Genomic DNA, 22537 nt, shown 5'->3' with positions numbered 1-22537 from the left:
TTTAGGAATAGCATCTCTATGGTGTTTTGGTCGTTTGTGTAAATATATTCATAGATTTATAGACTATGTCCGGTCATCTTAGGTTTTCATAATCAAGGTATTCAAAACTGTGAAAAAGGAGTCATTCTGGAAATTTGGCAATTATAGTTGTAATTTTTTTTTTTTTGAGGTTTTTCTGACAGTAGGCTGACAGGAACGGGGAAATTAGAGAGGGGAAGAGTCATGCAGCAAGGGACCAGAGGTCGGATTTGAACCCGGGTCGGCCACGTCGAGGACTAAGGCCTCCATACATGGGTCGTGTGTGCTAAACTCATGTGCCACCTGCACACCAATTATTGTTGTAATTAATGAGAGAATAGAGTATTACAAAGAAAGAAATAAACCTACCGAGGCCAGGCTGCAAATACATCAACATGAAATTCAGCATGCTTGTTAATGACTGCCATCAGGAGCTAAAATGATCTGAAACATCCTCCCATCCTCACCCCCTGAAAAAAACATTTTTGGAGTTGTGAGCTTTAGAGTAAATGTTTAGGTGGCGAGTTCTAAACATTTATTCTAACCCAGCAGAACTGAGTCTGGTCCAAGTAACTGGTAAGGTTTAAATTTAACATCTTCCTTCATATCGATCCTTCACTATTCACTTACAATTTGTCTCCTACTTCTCCTTGGAGACAAATCCTGATAATAACTCAGTACTTCTTGAATGCAATATTGTGTCTTCAAATCAACATAATAAAAAGCAACTTAAAATATCAGATAACCAATTTGTCTGATTTTAACCTGCCTATAATCAATGCTTGTTAACAGCAAGTGTGCCAGGATAAGATATTCTTAATACATTACTTTAAAAAAATTCTAATTCTTGCAAAGAAATTAGAATCACTTGGTATTGGTAGGACCAAGTTTGACTAAAACTACAAATCTCAAAGTGCAATACTATTTTACTGTGTTGCTTTGGGGCAGAATAGCTGATCAATGGTTTGGTTTCTCCTGGAGACCCTTACATAAAGTGCAAAGATGGTTTCTTTCCATTTCTATTTGATTTTTCTCCGAAAAAATGTGTCTGATGTACCACAAAGATGGTTAAACGTCCCATTTCAAAACCCTGGTTGACATTTCCTCTTGTAAGAGTCAGTTTTAGGATGTTAAGTGGATCACTCAACTCATCATTTTTACAGGATCCGCTTCCTAAACACAACTAAAAACCATCAAAGCTCATTATTATTGCATAACGGAGCACAGATTGAACATTTTAGAACTTAAGTGTTAGACTTCAAATTTGCTTGTCTACCATTTGACAGCAAAAAGCCTAAACTTATCAATATTTCAGGCCAGTTTTCGGTTTGTGAACTGGTACTGTAGCTTTCGAGTGTTGCGGTGGTTTTCTCAGTTCTTGTTAGAACGCACCTCCTGAACTGAGTCTTTGTTGGGAAACTTTGGGATTTTCCATGAGCCTCAAAATAATATCTAACATGACTGTTACAAACTTATGCCTGCAGCAACATAATTAGCATTTTATCAGATTGCACAGGCAGTACAGCACAATCAGCTAAGGTGTTGTTACTGTACAGGAGTTCAACTAAACCTAACCAAACCCTACCCAAAAAATAGCTGCAGTTTTTGCAGCTTTTAGCTGCAGTTTAGCTGCAGCTTTACATTTACAACCATAACCCTGTTAATTTGAGCATGGCTTAATAATCAGTACAGATTTTCTTCACACACACAATTTCTATTCAATAATTATGACAACGTGCATATGGCTGTAAAAGGAGATGAGAAAAAGCCATTTTTATCTCAGTTTTATTTTCCAACCATCAAGCAATTCATTTCCATATCAGGCTCAACGCAAAATGTCAGCATTACAGCTCAACTTGTAACAACCATCCATGTTTGCAAATGAAACTAACAAGTACCACTTGGAGAGCAAAACCTTATCAAGAGGAAGAGCTGAGAAAGGTGGAGGTGTATGACCCCAGAGGCACCAGAGTTATGACATTTAGGATCAACTTGTAAATCTCAGGTAGGCACATGACTCAAAATGGATTTCATGTTCCATACACACATTTTCCATCATAAGGGTTTGAACATTAGTGAAGTATCTTGGCATTGCTGTCGTACCGTTGGCAGCAGCAGCAGCGGTTTATAGAGTTACTGAGCTCAACTTCTGTTTGGCCATTTTCTTCCTGCACAGGAAAATCTTTATGACCCTGAAGGAACTTTTGCAAGTCAGTCAACGGGAACCCATGCCTCTGGTAGTTCTGCAGACAGAGACAAAAGAAAATATTAAAACTTTTCAGATAAAGTTTAAAATAATCTTTGAAACTGAACCAGGTAAAACACCTTAAGGTAACAGACAAAAAAAACAACAACTTTGATTTAGACTCATGAACAAATCGCAATTTAGGAGGGTTGTGACCATTTCAGTAAAATTAAAGCAAAGCACTAAAACAGGGAGGGTGGTTAAAATTAATGGGAAGATGGATGGAGCCAAATATTATATATAATATAATATATAATTCCATTCTGGAAGAAAAACTGTTGGAGTCTGCAGAGACCTGAGAGTAGGACGGAGATTTATCTTCCAACAAGACAAGGGTCCAAAACATTAACATCTACAATGAAATGGTTGTTAGGATAATTAAAGCATTCCTTTAACATGGTTCATAAATATACATATCCAGGTGTTAGAATGGCCAAGTCAAAGTCCAGAGCTGAATCCAATCGACAAGCTGTGAAAAGAACTGAAAACTGCTGTTTACAAGCGCTCGTCATTCAACCTCACTGAGCTTAAAGCTGTTTTGCAAGGAAGATTGAGCAAAACTCCCAATGTGCAAAAGTAATCACAGCAAAAGTTGGAGCTATAAAGTATTAACTGAAGGAGGCTAAATCATTTTGCACACTCAATTTAACCGTTTTTGTTTTGTTAAAAAAGTTTAAAATATCCAATAAATTTTGTTTGATTGCATCCCGCTTGTTGTTAATTCTTTACAAAGGATTACAAATTTATATCTTCATATGTGAAGCCTGATATGTGAAAAAATGTTGAAATGTTCAATATGGGCAAATACTTTTGTTAGACACTGTAAATGCCAGCTGTTCTCTTGCTGAACAGAACATTTAGCTTAGTTTGCTCTTGTTTTTAAGAGGAGCTCAGACTGGTCCCAAAGACTAGGTCACATGACTCATTCAATGACTTAGTGCAACCAATTAAAAACCAGAGGGGTCCAAACAAAGAAAAACAACAACCAGTAAAGGTCCGGAGACATTTTTAATTATAATGGCTTATTCTAAACAGCATTAAACACTGAAATAAAAGGAGTTGTTTATGCATCCAAGTTATACATTGAATTTTTAAATACAAAAATATAAAAAAAAAATAGAAAGTTTTTCCATTTAAAAATTTAAATTGTTTTTGATGTAGAGAACAACAATCTTTCAGTTTGGTATATAGACAATTTCCTGAATCAATTTTTATGAACTGACCGTTTTTTTTGTTTTTCTTTTTTATGGCTTAACAAGAGCAGTGGGCTTTACGCCACCCTGCAAGGCTTTAAACCTGGGTTTGAATGGAGACAAAGCCATTCTAAAGCACATATCAAGGTGCTCATTTTGAGCCTGGATCGATATTTATTTTTGATTATGTTCATGGTGGAGAATCCTGCTTTACAGCAGAAAGGTGAGCCAAACATACTCAAACTGTGCAGGTTCATCTTTGAGCTTGCTATTTCACTTCTCTAGGTCACCACGCTTTTTCCAGCAGTCCACACTTTCGCTGCTCTCTTTTTCTCTTCATCTTCTCCATCTTTCCCATCACCTGGATTGCCACAGGTTTGTCTGCTGTCTCTAAAAGTGCCTCGCAGCAGCAGCCCAGACTGACACAGCTCATTGGCTAATTTGTATCACGTGTAGCCTGGTGCCGGACGCTCCGGAGGATTTACTATACAAACAAGAGCTAATCCGTGATCTCTGCTCTAGTCTCTCTCGCTCTGAGATGATTCCAGCTTTATGACATGGCGCATTATCCTGCTGAAAATAGCCATCAGAAGTTGGGTACATTGTGGTCATAAAGGGATGGACATGGTCAGCAACAATACTCAGGTAGGCTGTGGCGTTGCAACGATGCTCAATTGGTACCAAGGGGCCCAAAGTGTGCCAAGAAAATATTCCCTACACCATGACACCACCACCACCAGCCTGAACGGTTGATACAAGGCAGGATGAATCCATGCTTTCATGTTGTAGACGCCAAATTCTGACCCTACCATCCGAATGTCGCAGCAGAAATCGAGACTGATCAGACCAGGCAACGTTTTTCCAATCTTCTATTGTCCAATTTCGATGAGCTTGTGCAAATTGTAGCCTCAGTTTCCTGTTCTTAGCTGAAAGGAGTGGCACCCGGTGTGGTCTTCAGCTGCTGTAGCCCATCTGCCTCAAAGTTCGACGTACTGTGCGTTCAGAGATGCTCTTCTGCCCACCTTGGTTGTAACGGGTGGTTATTTGAGTCACTGTTGCCCTTCTATCAGCTCGAACCAGTCTGGCCATTCTCCTCTGACCTCTGGCATCAACAAGGCATTTCCGCCCACAGAACTGCCGCTCACTGGATGTTTTTTCTTTTTCGGACCATTCTCTGTAAACCCTAGAGATGGTTGAGCGTGAAAATCCCAGTAGATCAGCAGTTTCTGAAATATTCAGACCAGCCCTTCTGGCACCAACAATCATGCCACGTTCAAAGTCACTCAAATCACCTTTCTTCCCCATACTGATGCTCGGTTTGAACTGCAGGAGATTGTCTTGACCATGTCTACATGCCTAAATGCACTGAGCTGCCGCCATGTGATTGGCTGCTTAGAAATTAAGTGTTAACGAGCAGTTGGACAGGTGTACCTAATAAAGTGGCCGGTGAGTATATATTCCAGAATGCTTAAAACAAAGATGGTGCAGGCATCACTCACAAAGTAGTGATCATCTGTCTGGATGGTCTGTTAACCGAGCTAAAATAAAGTCCACTATATAGTCCCTGCTCTATATAGTGATTGAGATATTTAGGGGTTATGGTGATCGTTCGGACAGCCAAGGATTGTATACAGATTTCTGAATATTTCCATCCCAAGTCAATGAAACTCCTCCAATATAATAATTTAGAAATTTTTGTTTAAAAAAAAAAGATCATCTCTACCTTATATCCCACAGTGCATAGATTTTTTTGCCTCAGTCGTTTTCTTTTTCATCACATTTTTATTTCGTGATGTCATCTGTTCAAGAAGACAGCGGAGTCCCCCATTCTCCTCTTATTTAAAAGCAGTGCTCAGCTTTGGTAAACTGACTGTAACTTTAAGGTGTGTGAGCAGCAGTTTTACAAGCAACAGGATTTCTACACGCTGTCTGAGATATTTGCAGCTTCTGGCAGAAACAAGTAATGTTTGGTCATATCATCATGGGCAATCATTTTTTAGGATTGCATAAAATAAACTTAATCTTTTCTTCCATTATTTATCTTGTATTATAAACCCACTAATACATATATAATCCTTTTCCTAACATTCCTGTATATTCTGTATAATCTGTGCATGTAGCTCCCATATTCATATTTATAAAAAAAATTTTACAGTCCCCAACTATTACTTTTTGCTTGTACATACACCTGTAATATTTATATCCTGTATAGCACTTCTGGATAGATGCAAACCACATTTCGTGGTAATGAGGCTAAAAAAAAAGGCATTGATAAAAGAAAAGCTATTAAAGTTTCTTTGTACATAATCAAATGTGGAAAGAATCAAAAGGTAATGGATACTTTTGCAAGGCACCATAAATGTCAGTGCGCAAATAGTGCTGCATTCTTCCCCTTTTGAAAATCTTACCTTAATTGTCTCATAAGAGTCTGTGATGAGAGCGATGAAAAGGGACAACACCATGTAGATGAACAGGGAGATGAAGGAGTAAAGGTAAGCCCGACTGAAGAGCCACACCAGGGTATTCTTGTCCTTTAGCTGGGCAAAGGTGGTAAACATGTCGTCCCCATTCAGTAAGGAGAAGAGGCACTCTGCAACCCGACTCAGGCCCTCGAACTAAAGGGAAGCAGGTAAGAAATTAGTAATAAAAATGTTTAGTTTTTGCTTGAAAAAAAAAAAAAAGTTATTCTAATAATTATAATGTTTAATACCAAGTTATACATTAATGTTTGAACAAACTTGTATACATAGAGAAATGGGTAAACTACATACATTAAGAATTTAAAGAGAACTGAAAACAAAAATGACTAAAGATCTCAAAACAGGCTCAATCTAGAAACGATGCAGAGGACAGAATCACAACAGCTGGCTAGTCACGACACAAAGATTGAAATGAAAAACAAAAAACAGATGTCTTGCAGGAGGATCATAGATGTCAGATGCGGTCATCATGTCAGCAGCAGTTATTCGTCAGAGAGCAACAGTATTAAAACGATTGCTGCGTCTCAATGGATATAAGGGAGAATAGTCAGATGTATAGAAAGTAGAGTTTAAGGACATCCTCTGTTTGTTCCTTGAGTAAATACACGGAGGTCCCTGGAAGGGCTGACATAATATCAGTGTACTTCCCTGGCCATATTTCTGCAAATACCCTGACTGAAAATCCATGTTTAACTGCAGCATGGAGAAAACTACATATGTTACAAGCCCATTAAGCTGTATAATTTGCCATGAAGTAAAAATATTAGAAAACTAAGGTATAAATGGGAAACAACAGAATGCTATATGTTATAGCATGATATTGACTGGTTAATAGAATAGGAATTTCATATTTGTATAAAACAATTTTGAGAAATGTGCCATCAGATCCTGAATGTGTAATAAAGGAATCCTTGCTGACCAGCTGAAGATCAACACCATTTATTTGCAGTGGACCAGTTGAAGTAGAGCAGCTGATGTGGCACCGTCTGAACAAATTTGCTTCTGTTGGGCAGGACTTGTTTTGACTCCACTCCTGGTCAGACTTCCGTAAATTATTTATCTTAACAGAGGAGGATAGTTAAACACACGGCTTCCTGATGCCACTTGCTGACAAGGGTTTTTCCTCTCACAGACAATCTGTATGCCTTTAAAGAGGCTGATTAATAATTAAACAGTGGCTAAGGGCAGATGGCTTGAAGTTCTTAAAGTGCCAAAACATTTGAAGTGTTCTTCACAAATGCATGCTCTACAGTTTTTCTGCATACATTCCTTAGTTTCTTTAACTGTAAGCTGAAAAGAGCATACGTGTTCACCTTTAGTTTTCTAATCATAATTTCAAAGATAAATATCAAGATTTATTTAATACTAGGTGTATGGCAGCCTAACAATAATTTGTTTTTTTTTTATTAGAAAGTATTCTAATCTTAACAAGACATGTATACAGAGCAGAATATCACATAGTAACAGCCTGTAAAGCACTGAAGGAAACCATCATAAGGAAATCGGAATAATTGTAATATTTTCTTAATTATTATTCAAGTTTCCTTTAGGACTTAAAGTATATTTGAACTGAATTGGGAAAAAACAAAACAAAAGGAGAGAAAAAATTTAAAAAAAAATTAAAAAAAACACACACTGACATCTAGTGGTTGCATTGAACTCTTACAGAAACTTAAGATTCAGTTGCTTTAAATCTAATATCTTTATTTCTGTTTTCCCATCCATCAATCATGCAGCAAGCAAGCAGTTCCACTAGACATACTAAAATATTATGCACCTCCTGAATATGAAAATCATTTTATCTAAAATGTTTTTACATGTGTTCATTGTATTTGTTTTGTTTTCCACAATATATATAAAAAAAAAAAAAAAAAAAAAAAAAGGTATAATGCATAATCTGAAGTAAAAACATCACTCTTAGACCTTTTCTAAGTGTGCAGGACCATGCCTTTACCCAGGTTTTAATTTTTTTTCACAAACTCAATATTTACATTCTAACACTCTGATGTAGGGCATGAGATCAAAGTAAATAAATCAAGTAAAATTCCTTGATTTCAAGTTATTCAACATAAACTAGTTCTTTGAAACAAAATGCATTAGAGATATGGGAATGGGACATTTGATCCAAAAATGAAGGACCATTTAGTCTTTTTTTGTAAGAGAAACTTCTTTTAGTAACTCAAAACAAAATGGTTTTGGCTTTTTAATTTATAAAGCTCAGATATAAGGAGCAATGTCCAGAAAGTACAAATAAAAATTTGACTTGTTTAGTAATGCAGGAGAGGGCTGCCGATTCATTTCCTCATTTTTTCCCCCAAAAATGCTGACATAAATAGCTTATGTACTCTGGTAAATCTGCATAATAAAAGTGGAATTTCAATGGAAACACTTTCAGACATTTAGATTTCCCTTGTTTAACCACAGGAACATGTGACCTCAACATTTATTGAGGAAAAACAGCATTAGTCACCAAAAAAAAACAAAAAAAAAACACAGACGTTATATTTCCTCTATGGTTAGAGTTGCTTCACACCTCTCACAGCATGACTCAGTGCAGGGTTTCAAACAAACCCTCATGTCTAAGCAGAGCCTTTAAAAACCCATTATATACCAACCTTTTCGTGGTACGGTCCCAGTACAATCCACCCGCAGAACGTGTAACCGAGGTAGATCATGCCAGCACAGCAGCAGAAACGAAGAACTTTAGGAAAGGCTGCCTTCATTGTTAAAATCAGGACCTAAATGCATTCATGAAATTAGGTTTCAGCCTTTAAGAAGAAATATTTAATCATGATTTTCCTCAAACATTTTAGAGGCCATGTTTCTGAAAAAAAAAACAGACTATTAACAGGTCCACGTGCAAATCGGTGTCAATGACTAAACGCATTCAAAAGGCAACCAAAAACCGAGTTTACAAAAAATCCTAAAGAACAAAAACACTCTGAACTTACATTATATTTCTGGAAGTATCCCAGGTACCTGATCACACCAACCCATACCAGTAATGTAGAGGTTCCAAGGAAGATGCTGCAGACATCATAACTTGTCAGACTCTACAGGTGGCAAAATAACAGAAATTCGGATAAAAATAAAGAGTATGATGGCAGCATTAGAAAATATGCTCAGAGTTCTTTAAGAAAAATTAAACTCCTTGTAACCAAAAGGTAAATCATGCATGCAACTTTAACGGTAAGTCCAGCAGGAAGTTAACACACAATTGATCAAACATTTGAACAATATTCACAGCAAACTACATAGTTATATTCATAATAGTATTTTAAAGTCCACAAAAAATTATTTTACACACAGAATTTGTCATTAATAATTAACTTTATATCATTCAGCTTGTTTATGAACATGCTGGGATTTCATGCCAAAGGTCACTAAAGATTATACAAGCGCCTACTGGAAAGTTTATTACACAGTCAGGAAATAACTAGATGTAAAAATCAAAGGTTATACTACATTTATCTGTATAATTAACACTAAACGTCTCCATTTGAACAGAATGAATTCAAAGAATGCCACAATTTCTGGATGAGGAGAAAATGACCATTCACTTTAACCAGCATAGCTTCTAAACCTCTGAATGGGCAAACATGTTTTACAAAAGGATCAGATCTTTAAATCATAACTGCCTGCAGGAATAATCTAATACATCATGTGTTATTGTTATCCAATTATGAATATTAGCATATTCTAATAAATAACTTTTTATTCTAATTAAAAAGTAATTCACAAAGGATATATTCTGGTCACAAGATAATTTTAACCAAGGACTACTTGCCTTTAAGAGCTAATTAATTTGGATGATCAATTAACTTAATTTTCTAGCAAATGTGGATATTCAAACCGGCTGATTGCCACTAGTAAATGTTGATCATTTGAATTTAGAACTGCAAGAGACAATAATACCCAAAACAACAAAAATGTATATATTTATGAAGTTGTTAAAAGGAATGATTCAAGCTCCAAACCTTAGGGACAGCAGATCACTGATACAAACTAACCAGCGACACATCCACTTTATTTATGGTCAAATTTGTTAAACAATTTGCCCAATACTATTAAACAACCAAAAATATACTAAAAATGGTTGTAAGACAAATTTATGGTCCTTATAGGATGGTGGTTCAAGCACAACCAAGAGAAATGGTTATTTGAAATATGATAACTGCAGTAAGTGTTTTTTTTTTAACTGCCATTTTATTAGAGCAATGCCTTGACATCACTTTACTTAACAATTGTATTGATAATTGAAAAATATAAAAAAAAAATAAAACAAAAAAATAAAATTGATAAAGAAGAAAACATTTGAAAAGTTATTCCCCTACCTCCCTCCCCCTCCCCTCTTTCTTGTTCTTTTGTAGCATTGCTATTTTACAATAATAGTGGTGGTGGGGGTGTGGTTAATTTCATTAGAGACATTTAATTTCTAAAGCTGTCCAAATCTATCCATAACAATAGCTTTTTGCCATAAACGTCTTACAGCTCCCCAAAAAAACAAACAGCCCTCTTGTTTAAGGTAAGCAGTATATGACCAAAGCAACAAAGGCTGAAGGCTGGATGTTTATAATCCTCATTATAGAGACACACCGAGCCAGAGATGGGCAGACTCTGGGTACTATATTTAGGATACTCTTCAACATTTCCACATTTTTTTTGTAAACCCATTTGCTTATGTAGTATTTTGCCTAAACTGGTCTTAGTGCTGCCCTCCATGTTGAGATGTGCCTCCTGCGGTAACGTTCATATTATCTATTAAGTTTACAGCACAGCCCTTAGATTACGGTAGAATGGTGCATTCAATTTATCTTAGAATATGGAAGTCAGTAACATAATGCCCTGGGTGATCGTATTCCAGTTTCCTGCTTGTGGACACTTATAATCGATTGCTTGTATATGGCCACTATAACATAATGTGGGAGGGTGAAAAAATACCATCCCACTTAGGCACACCCCTGTGATGAATCAGTAGTTTGAATTCCAAGCACTGTAAACATTGATCCGTAGTTTTTAAATTAGTATTTTATTACCTATTAGTTAGCATAGTGTTTCAATTTATTAAGTCATATCAAATTCACTGACAATTACCCCACCCATCCAAACACTTAGCACTGCCCTCTTTGGTTGAATACTCTGAGGCAAGAAAATGCTCAGTGTGTAAATTACTGAACGCTGTTTAAAGGGGGTTTTGAATTCCCGGACATTAAAGGTGCTATTTAAATACAGGCCGTTTTCCATATGCTGTAACATGAGGTTTAGTTACAATAAGCAAAAGAAATCAGGTGTCATTAAAGTCAACATCTTATCAAGCTTACCTTTGCTTGAATTTCCATCTTCAGTATTGATCCAATTATTGCCAGCAGGTCACTGATGATGACCAACACATACCAGCCATTTAGAAACTCACTCTGGTCATCTTCACACACTTTCCGATGGAAGTGCTCTTGAAAGAATTGTGAGAATCTCTAGAAAAAACATAAAGGCAGAAATTCAGATTAAATTAGCATTTTAAAACAGTTTAATCAGCAAGCATAAGTAGATCTTAAGTACTTTAATTTGATAGATTAGGTTTGCCATTTATTTTTTAATACGGTTTATTTTGATCAGGGAAGATTTTCCTACAAACAATCTAGAACTAAAATATAGAAAGTTGTTGATTAGAGGACTGCAACAAAATAACATGATCATTTTTCATAGATGACCTGGAGTAACCTGACAGCCAGTATGATAGAGCGGGTGCATAATGCGGCTGATGTTATGCAAACCAGAATGACGAAGGCATCAAACACCAGCAGATAATGCGTGTTCTTCTGAGCTGAAAAGGACAATAAAAAGTGGCTTAGTGCGTGCTTATCTCAGACACAACTCCCTCACACTCACTACTGATACGAGCCTAAGAAAACGCCTTCCAACAGAAAAAAACTTCAAGAAGCAAGTCTTGTTAGATATGCTTAAATGAAAGTATTTAAGTATGAGATAGGAAGAGCGTTCAATTGTGATGAAACCAAAGAAAATTATTTTAGTTCAGATAAAACATTTGCTTCTGTAATCTGCAGTAAAACTAGCCTAGTTTTCCTCACCTGTTCCAGATATCTTCCAGTCTTTGCATGCACTGCTTTCAGCATCTATATCCAGAAATAACTTTACTTTCCCACTATGACACTGGTTATCAAATGTGATCTAACAGGGAAAAAAAAAAAGACTGAGCCAAAAGAATTTTAGGTTTGTACCAAGTGGTGCATTTTCACTCAAAAGTAGTGAAAAAGTATTGATACTTTAACAAAGTATAGATACTCAAACACTGTATCTGAATTCAATACCTATTTGGAATGATATCAATACCAAATACAAACGTTTGCATGTTTGACACATTAACCTTGAAAAGTTGAGTTTTTCATGATAAATTATTATTATGCCATTTGTTATTTCTACGACATCAAATATCAAATATTTTCCTGGGTGTCAACATTCGAGTTTGAAATTTTAGTGTCGTGACAACCCTAACCGTAACATAGAAGGAATAACAGTCAGGTAGCTCCCGGTGTCGAACTGTCTGCAGGTTGATTCCCTTCAGCTGCAACGTTATTTTGATGTCAACAAGCCTACAAAATAAAAATCACTGTTGAAGAGTTACATGATAAGTATACACACATGCATATATTACATAAACAACACAACATACCTGTAAAAGTCCAAATCGAAAAATGATGTATTCTGGATTCTCCACATGTTCGCAGTCCTTGGATCATGTGACATGCAGACTGAAAGAATGGAAAGAAGAAAAAAAAGGGGGGGCTGCTTTTAGAAATTTTGTTCAAGTTGACGATTGCTAAACTTCGATTATAAAAACTACCTGTTTCTAGCCGGGCATCAATATTATAAGACTCAGTAGAAGGCTCAAGGCTGCCTCTTTTGTAGTACTCTTTACAGATGGTGAGAGGCAGCAGCTTTCCATCTTCATCCTCAGCATAACTGATCGGCCCCACAGAGAGCTGGTCCAGCTGGCTATACTGTAAATATCACAGGCCTCAGGTAAAGCACAGTGTCTCTCAGTATTCTATGGGGAGGAAGGTTTCCTTGCACTTCCACCACAGCAGGCTGTTTATCATGCCATAATTAATAGAGATTAAACAATCACTTAACATTTATTAAAGAAACCGCTTTGAACATTTTATGACTGCTAAATGTCAGGAACAAACAGTGATACCATTTAAATTTCAATATAATAAATATAATAAAATAAAGTTTAGACGAGGTCATTCCATTTCGTAATTCCAATCTCTAACAGAACAGCACCTCCTGTTGTAAATTTCTGTAGTAACATCCCTGGCTTGTTGTAAACTCCATTCCTTACTGCTTTCTTTCAAAAATGGCATTCTTGTGAGGACCCATGAATGCCAGATTTAAGGGGTGCATAATAAAAAAAAAAAATGTCCAAAGGACAAATTCTCCCAATTGAGAGTTGAATATTTGAAATTTATTCAAAGTTACCATGGCGCCTTGGTTGACTCTCCAACGCCCGACCACCCCACACACACACACCAACAGGCTTATACTAAATAGTATAGTATGATGAAAATATGTCAATATCTAAAGGATAATTTAGTTAAATTGGTGACTCTGGAAATATTTCCTAGAAACTGGACAGTTAAAATGCAGGAAGAATTGATTAAACTTCATCATCCAGTTTGTTCATTTTTGTTCAAGTCATGAATAATCATCTTTCCTCAGTTTTAATAAATACCAGATTTAAAAAAAAAAAAAAAAAAAAAAAAAAAACTTGCCTGATCAAGGACGTAAAACAGCCTGTCGAAGACGGCATGCTGCGTGTAGACAGCAATACTATAGTCATCCTCATCCACTCCAGTGTAGCCTTTCAGGAAAAGGTTTTTCAGGGCCATGGTAGTTTCCTCCTTATAGGCAACCACTAGCTGGTTGTTGAGGCCAAACAGAATGAGCTTGAAAATAAAATAAAATAAGAATGGACAGTAAACACAAAGTCTACCAGCATTATTCAGGGTATAGTTTCATTTTTTGAGCAGGGTCCAAATTATTTGGTACACCTTGGTGGTACAGAGTTGAAAATATTATGGTAAAGTTTCAACAAGGTGTTCAGAAACATTCATCTGAGATTGGCCCAGACTGAACAAAAAGAATCATAGAGCTAAAAATGTTTGTCAGTCTGTTACTGTCCAGCTTTGGCAAGGCTGTGGAAATTGAAACAACTGTTTCCTGTCATTGCGGATACCCAAAAGGAGGCCCTTTGTCGCTTCAACCCAGATTCAATACTTTGAGCATTGAGAGATGCTATTCGACAAACTAGCTTTTATTGGAAGAAAAATAAAAATCATTTTACATTCCCTTTTTCCCCCCACTGAGATTTGATTTAGCAAGTTGCTTTCATCGCAGACAGCGGTTGCTGTTTGCATCTAAAAGAAAATAAACTGAAGCCAGTAAAGGGCACACAAACTAAAACTTAAAAATAAGTGTTTTTAGTTTTTTGTTTTTTTTACTCAAACAAGTTTGCATTTCGTTTGTGAGCGAAAAGTTTACTTAGATATGTCATAAATTCAAAATTATCATGTTGATCCATCTCAGATTGAGGTTGTTTCCTGTAATCCTAAAAGTCTGGAAATGAAACTACACATACTTGAGTAGTGATCATGACAATCTTCAAAATCTGGACCCCCATTTTCCATGGTATGTGTCGACGGGTCCTGTACTTCTCACAGGGGCTCATGAAGTAGTACCTCAGGTCATCTCTCAGGCTCTCTTCCTTGATAAGATCTTGAGTTGTGTCAGAGCTGCAACAAAAAGAGCAACATAAGGTAGGGGCAAACAGGAAACGGTTACTTGTGTGTAACTGCGGTACATGCACACTTCAGAGATAACCATTAAAGTGTGTTTTTTCTCTTCAACACAGTTCCAATCTGTAATTTGTAGCTCATTTTCCTGTGCAGATATCAAAATCAAGCTCTCTGGACAATAATGCAGAAGTGAAAGTGTGAGAAAGCAGCAATGTCACCAAGTTTCTGTTGGTTCGAGTAAAGGGGAGAAAAACTGCAAACAGTGAGGACAGTGCTTGCTTTCATGATGTTTCCAAGGTTCAAGTCCAAGGCAAGAGAGGGGCCTGCTCTCAATATTTTCCCAATGATTTGCCAACTACAGTTACAGCGCATATATATATTTTAAAAGCATTCGGACAAATGTTTTCAGGGGAGTTTTAGAGAAATATAGGCCAGGTTAGGTTTAAATATAATTTTACTTTGCTTTTTATTTACCTGGAGGGTAAAACCGGGCAGGCGCTTTAACGACAGACATAAAGTAACACAAATATGACTTTTTATCTATAGGAACTTACCCAATAGAGTTGCTCCTGTCCAGATACCGAACTAGTAACTCCATTTTCGATGAGCCCCTTGAGAAGCACCATTTACCCGAGTGGGGTTACGACAGTGCTCACCGTCACTTTACGCGGAGGAAAGTGCAGCTAAACTTTCTGCGTGACTGCTGAGCATCCACCCAGCCAATGAGCGAGCGGATTCCAAGCGGCGCGCAGGTGCGCAATTTGGGATCAGACAACCTGATATGGAGCGCCAAAAAAATAAGGTAAAAGTACTTAAAAGAAATTCATGTTTCTATGGAAAAAAAGTTGATAGGATTTAAAAAACACAAATCGACAGAAAAAAACAGTTAATATCAATTATAAAGAAAAAAATATAAAATTAATTCATACATATATTTCGTGTTATTTATGCTGGCTGCTCCTTTTTTTGTCTTTTTTTCTATTATCCTAACTAATTTCTCTTAAAAAAAAAAAAAAAAAAAAGTTAATAGGATGTAAAAAAAAAAAACAAATCGACAGAAAAAAACAGTAAATATTAATTATAAAGAAATAATTATAAAATTAATTTATACATATATTTCGTGTTATTTATGCTGGCTGCTCCTTTTTTTCTATTATCCTAACTAATTTCTCTTTAAAAAAAAGTTAAAAGGATTAAAAAAAACACAGATCAATAGAAAAAAACCATTAAATATTAATTATAAAGAAATAATTATAAAATGAATTCATACATACATTTTGTGCTATTTATGCTGGCTGCTCCTTTTTTTGTTTTGTTTTTTTTACTATTGTTCTAACAAATTTCTCTTAACATATGCTTCTTCACAACAATTTCTACTACTTGTAGATAATTGTTGAAATTTTATTATGCAAAATACAATACAATAGAGTACAATTACAATACAATACAATACAAATTCCTCAAAATTTACATTGCTTTAAACACAAACACCCATTGTTGTGCCCTTTAATAGAAAATATAATTTTTCAAAGCTATGGCAAATATATAATTTGACTTTGAGTTTTTTGCATCAAATTAGTAAAATAACTACCCTATTTTAGATTATTTCTTCAGCTTCTTCAAAAATGTATAATGTTTTGAGGACAGCAATTCCGAAAACTACTTTAGATACTAACAATATTTTATTTGTTATTATCAAAAAAGTATCCGAATAGGACAAAACCTCAGGATTATCCTGTCAGGCTTTTATTTGTTTAATAGACACAATATTTCCCAAACAAATAAACAAATCATGTCTGTTTTCATGCAGAATGCAAGCCAATCTCTTAAAATCAGTCTTAACTTAAATGATTCTAGTTAAAGAAAGAGTACAAAACCTACAGCCTTGAAAAGCTATCATCACAAACCATGCATAAATACCTTAAGCATTCTTTGAAAATGTGATTAAACACTTTGAGATAAGTATTTATTAGTAAATGTATAGTATTTTTCAAATGAGGGTAAGTTCTAAATTGAAATCTGAGTTTTAACTGTAACTGATATCATTACAGTGAACTCCACTGGAATAAAATGAAATAATAAGTGGATATACAATATGCATGTAAAGAATGTTTTTGGATTCATTTTGATCAGTGGAAAGGCTGCTGCACCTGATAACAAAGGTAACTTTCAAGATAAACAGATAAATAAAATAAAATAGATACATAAAGATAACATTTTTGTACATGAGAACATAATAAAAACTTGGAAAGAAACAATTACATTGTGTTTTGGGGCTCTCCTGGTTCAAAAAGCTCCATCACATATCTACCTTTTTGGCTTTTTACATCTTCACCTCTGCCAAGTTGTAAGCTCCAGCTTTGTCACAATCCTTTGGGCTTTGGGTTTCTCTTGGGTCTCGGTTTCATTTATTTTGCTGTTGTTTATGTTCCTTAAGTTTTTGACTTATTGGTTTGTTGTTTGTGTTTGTCTTACTTTATTTTAGTGTTTGATCTTTGAATTTTGGACATAACTTTCTGTTAGATTGTTCCCTCTCTGGTCCTCATAGGTCTTCTGTTACACTTTACATTCATTTCTTAGCAAAAAGTGTGACCCCAGATGTACAATACAAAGATAGAAAATATTAGAATAGAAAACTTTGAGTTATCTCTAATATCATATCTTGTGTTGTTTTGATTTTTTTACTTATAAGTAGACAAACATTGCCAGGTGCATATATCGGCATCAGCTCTATTATGAATTCATTGCTTGATATAAACGCATTCCTTTGAAATGTCAATTAATGAGTGAAGAAACTAATCGATTGGGTTAAAGCGATTAGAAATCTGCAAAACATAAATTAATCATACAAATGTTTAGATTACATTGTGCATTGTCAATTTCCTCTGCATGTACAGCTTTCTTTTCTTAATGAATCTGGACTGAACATATATTTTTGAAAAATGTGTTGATTGTTGGTGAAAGCAACAGTTGTGTGCTTCTTGTATATGTATTGGGTGTGGGTGGGTGTTGGTGGAGACATAAAGGCTGTTTCCAAATGTCCACTATATAGTGGTTACGCCATTTTAAATGAGTGTCCAAACGTCTAGCGGATGAAAAAGTAGTGGACTCAAAATCGCCCACAATGCTCTTTGAGGAGCAGTGATCATCCATGTGCTGAGGTTCGAATTCAACGGCTGCGTCCTTTGAAGGCTAGATTTGTGGGCCAATTACATTATAGAGCAGTGCCGAGGTCTGTTCAGATTGGAAGACTCCTCATTATGCAGCCGACAAATGCTGCCTTCTTTTTGCCTGTTTTGAAGGACAGGTCGAGTGTATCCTACGAAGCCTTGGTGAATAGTGCTGAATATTGGAAGTGCAGTTTAATATAATTCAAGTATGTGAATAGCTATGAAATGAATGAAAATAGTTATTTTAAATGGTTATTGAGTCAGATATGTCAGATATAGGGTTGACATTTGGACACAGCTCAGATAGACCGGGTCCTGGGAGGATGCAGCCTGAACACAACCATGGGCTGTGGCCAAATGTCCGCCCTAACCACCATATAGGGCACTGTATAGTGGTTACGCCATTTTAGATGAGTGTCCGAATGTCTAGTGGATGAAAAAGTAGTGGACTCGTAATTTAGAACAATGCACTTTGACAAGTACTTATCATCCATGGTCACTAGATGAGCAGATATATCCCAGAATGCTTTGCCTGGAGAGCTCTCCTCACAAAGCCCCATGGGATTTGTTGTCACTAAAAAGTTCACTATATAGTCCCTGCTGTATGTAGTGTTTGAGGGATTTAGGGTGGATGTTCGGACACTGCCAAGGTGTAACAAAAAGGGGTGATGGGAATGGAAGATTTAAAAATCACACTTCTTGTATTTTGCAGTCATAACATTTTCTTTAAAAACAGAGAAAGAAAAAATACCAGTATCCAGAAATGACTCAAATGACAAGTTTCTAAAAGTTGTACATATTTTTTATTGGAACAAGGTGTTTAAATTTTCAAGTTAAAACAGGTTTATGATAATTAACTGAATATTCTTGCTTTGCAAAGCTAACTTTAATTGTGATTCCACCACCATCATTATAGCAAAAAGGGAAGCAGAAAAATAAAATAACCTGAACCAAACCAGTTAAACCTAGAATTGATTAAATATAAAGTCCCCCAAATGCAGCACACTTTTAGGATAGCAACACCGCAGACCAGACAGTGAATTGCTCTGCTCAGTGTCTAATTTTCAATCTAATTGTTCTCATTCAGTAAACTTGGAAAGTCCAATTAAATCAACTAAATTATAACAAATACAGATATTGTTAAACTGCTGCTATAAAACATGTATTTAATCCAGTGCAACTGCTGATGTTTGTTGAGCAGAAGCAATTTCAGCCTTCATGAATCTCAGTGATGGCAAGCTTCTCTCTTCTCCTGGTAAGGCTTCTGGATGCATCATTTCCCCACATGTAAACAAAACATAATATTTAAAACTCAAAGGTTGTTCTGCATTTATGTCAGAAATCGTTTGGATAAATTTTGTTAACAGCCAGAAATGAAGAGCAAACAGATGCTGTCAAATTATTAGTTTGATCTAGCAGCATGAATATTTAAATCACTCACCTGAACGTATCCAACCATGGTGCATTTCTATTGGCTGATGTGTAGGGGTTGGACGCCTTCTGTAAGGTTCATCATAACAACCTTTCCTCTGTGTTTTTATTTGTTTGTTCTCTACTAACACTAATATGGTCTGATTGGCTTCCGGTTGGTCTGGCGTAGTAACAAGTCTCTCTTTTTTGACCTCAGGCTGGTTTTCAGAGCCCCCCTGGTTCCCCGCAGCTTCTCTAGGCTCCTCACTTGATAGGTCGGCACTGTTTAAACATTCAGTACGGGGCTCTTCCATGGCTCTTCCAGGTTGTGTTTGATTGACGGCATTTTGTTCTAACCTGACATTGTCATCTTGGCGTTGTGCATTTTCAGGTAAAAGAACTCCCCCAAGGGGTATCATACGTCTCACAAAGAGCTGGAAAACTCTTGGTATGCCTCCAGAAAGAGGTATCTGCAAGACATCCAGCCAGTAAACATAGTAAAACAAATATACAGGTGCTGGTCATAAAATTAGAATATCATGAAAAAGTAGATTGATTTCAGTAATTCCATTTAAAAAGTGAAACTTGTATATTATATTCATACATTACATACAAACTCATATATTTCAGATGTTTATTTTGTTTAATTTTGATGATTACAAATGACAACAAATGAAAATCTCAAATTCATCATATCAGAAAATTAGAATATTGTGAAAAGGTTCAAAATTGATGGCCCCTGGTGCCACACTCTAATCAGCTAATTAACTCAAACCACCTGCAAAAGCCTTTAAATGGTCTTTCAGTCTAGTTCTATAGGCTACACAATCATGGGGAAGACTGCTGACTTGACAGTTGTCCAAAAGACGACCATCGACACCTTGCACAAGGAGGGCAAGACACAAAAGGTCATCGCTAAAGAGGCTGGCTGTTCACAGAGCTCAGTGTCCAAGCACATTAATAGAGGGGCGAAGGGAAGGAAAAGATGTGGTCGAAAAAAGTGTACAAGCAAGAGAGATAACCGCACCCTGGAGAGGATTGTGAAACAAAACCCCTTCAAAAATGTGGGGGAGATTCACAAAGAGTGGACTGCAGCTGGAGTGAGTGCTTCAAGAACCACCACACACAGACGTATGAAAGACATGGGTTTCTGCTGTCGCATTCCTTGTGTCAAGCCACTCTTGAACCACAGACAGCGTCAGAAGCGTCTTGCCTGGGCTAAAGAGAAACAGGACTGGACTGCTGGTGAGTGGTCCAAAGTCATGTTCTCTGATGAAAGTAAATTTTGCATTTCCTTTGGAAATCAAGGTCCCAGAGTCTGGAGGAAAAGAAGAGAGGCACTTCATCCACGTTGCTTGAAGTCCAGTGTAAAGTTTCCACAGTCAGTGATGGTTTGGGGTGCCATGTCATCTGCTGGTGTTGGTCCATTGTGTTTTCTGAGGTCCAGGGTCAACGCAGCCACATACCAGGAAGTTTTAGAGCACTTCATGCTTCCTGCAGCTGACCAACTTTTTGGAGATGCAGATTTCATTTTCCAACAGGACTTGGCACCTGCACACAGTGCCAAAGCTACCAGTACCTGGTTGAAGGACCATGGTATCCCTGTTCTTAATTGGCCAGCAAACTCTCCTGACCTTAACCCCATAGAAAATCTATGGGGTATTGTGAAGAAGAAGATGCAATACACCAGACCCAACAATTCAGAAGAGCTAAAAGCCACTATTAGAGCAACCTGGGCTATCATAACACCTGAGCAGTGCCACAGACTGATCGACTCCATGCCACGCCGCATTGCTGCAGTAATACAGGCCAAAGGAGGCCCAACTAAATACTGAGTGCTGTACATGCTCATACTTTTCATGTTCATACTTTTCAGTTGGCCAACATTTCTATAAATCCTTTGTTTTTATTGGTCTTCAGTAATATTCTAATTTTCTGATATGATGAATTTGAGATTTTCATTTGTTGTCATTTGTAATCATCAAAATTAAACAAAATAAACATCTGAAATATATGAGTTTGTATGTAATGTATGAATATAATATACAAGTTTCACTTTTTAAATGGAATTACTGAAATCAATCTACTTTTTCATGATATTCTAATTTTATGACCAGCACCTGTATTTTGGATGAAATATGTTTGTGAGTGTCATGATGACTTTACCAGAAAGCACAACGGGACAATGATAAGGACTGGTATCCAGGAGATTATTGGTAGATCTTTGAGGAGTGCTTGGAAAAACTCCCCTAAACCTTCTCCTAAGGGTTTCAGTGGCTCTTTAATGCAAGTTGTAATGGTATAGAAAAATACCTGATAAGAGAAAAAAAATAATAATTTCAGGATTAAACTTTTTGCAATATGTTTCTTAATAGGTGCCATTCATTTTTTTTCTGGGTGCTTTTGAGATGAATAACTGTAAAGCTAGCCGATTTTATGCTGCCAGTTTTCTTTACTTGGTTTTCTACAGCTTTCCTGATATTAGTCAACCTAAATTTGTGTGATGACAAAATTGTTTCTAAAAACCCAAATTAATATAACTCTCTCACTAACTGTAAACATATTTATCTGTTTGCCTTCTTTGTCCTTTATAAACTATAGGGAAAAAATGGCTGTTTTATTTAACTGGTATTTTAAATGTGTAGTTAGAAGAGTAAGAGTAACAAATAAAAGGAGGGCTAAAACATTCACCATTACTCACTCACTATTGCAAGGGCATGTCATGCATTTAGAAAACCATTTGCACTTCTCTCAATACATTACCTCCTTATGGTCACTTCTGTTTACAGAATATGATTGGCTTTAACATTTTTACTAAAAATCCCAAATCCAAAATTTAATGGTGAATAAAACTCTAACAATTGCTTGATAGTTATAAGGGGAATAAATTATAAAAATTAAAAAAAATTTCTGTATGTATATATACCTGATTGAAAAATGCAATTTTAGCCCCATTTTACCTTAGGTTTGAAAGATGATGTAAGCATTGGCTTTTTATAGGCCAAATGATACTTTGATGATACTTTTCAGAAGAACAGAAAATTGTTCTTTAACAGGCAACTTTCAAACCAGCAGGTGTGTTTTACCTTGAGTGGAGAAACCGAGGAGAGGGGATCAATTAAGATTTCTCTTAGGATTTTCTCACAAGGGTCATCTTGAAGAGTAAAAAAGCTTCTATACCCTCCTGAAAATAACAAAAGTAGAAAAA

The 22537-nt window shown here is 36.2% G+C and overlaps 1 protein-coding gene and 1 long non-coding RNA gene across 2 annotated transcripts; both read right to left on the bottom strand.

The window, feature by feature from the left end:
* Positions 1 to 1786: 1786 nt before the first annotated feature.
* Positions 1787 to 15462, bottom strand: mcoln2 (mucolipin TRP cation channel 2). The gene is made up of 13 exons (XM_038272124.1): positions 15304 to 15462; positions 14593 to 14746; positions 13727 to 13900; positions 12796 to 12952; positions 12625 to 12703; positions 12448 to 12544; positions 12023 to 12122; positions 11645 to 11757; positions 11258 to 11407; positions 8888 to 8989; positions 8552 to 8674; positions 5865 to 6071; positions 1787 to 2261 (listed from the first exon to the last, which is right to left on the bottom strand). Exons 1-13 carry the CDS (start codon positions 15345 to 15347, stop codon positions 2091 to 2093), a joined length of 1671 nt encoding a protein of 556 aa, XP_038128052.1. The 5' UTR covers positions 15348 to 15462; the 3' UTR covers positions 1787 to 2090.
* Positions 15463 to 18850: 3388 nt separating this feature from the next.
* On the bottom strand, positions 18851 to 22497 carry LOC119774628. Its single transcript, XR_005279552.1, has 4 exons — positions 22416 to 22497; positions 21496 to 21642; positions 19361 to 19799; positions 18851 to 19183 (listed from the first exon to the last, which is right to left on the bottom strand). It is a non-coding gene; the product is annotated as an uncharacterized LOC119774628 (long non-coding RNA).
* Between the last annotated feature and the right edge of the window lie 40 nt (positions 22498 to 22537).

Source organism: Cyprinodon tularosa, unplaced genomic scaffold (assembly GCF_016077235.1).
Source record: "Cyprinodon tularosa strain WSP-4 unplaced genomic scaffold, ASM1607723v1 ctg82, whole genome shotgun sequence".
In the NCBI taxonomy this organism is placed as follows: domain Eukaryota; kingdom Metazoa; phylum Chordata; class Actinopteri; order Cyprinodontiformes; family Cyprinodontidae; genus Cyprinodon; species Cyprinodon tularosa.
This window is presented reverse-complemented; position numbering and strand designations above follow the sequence as displayed.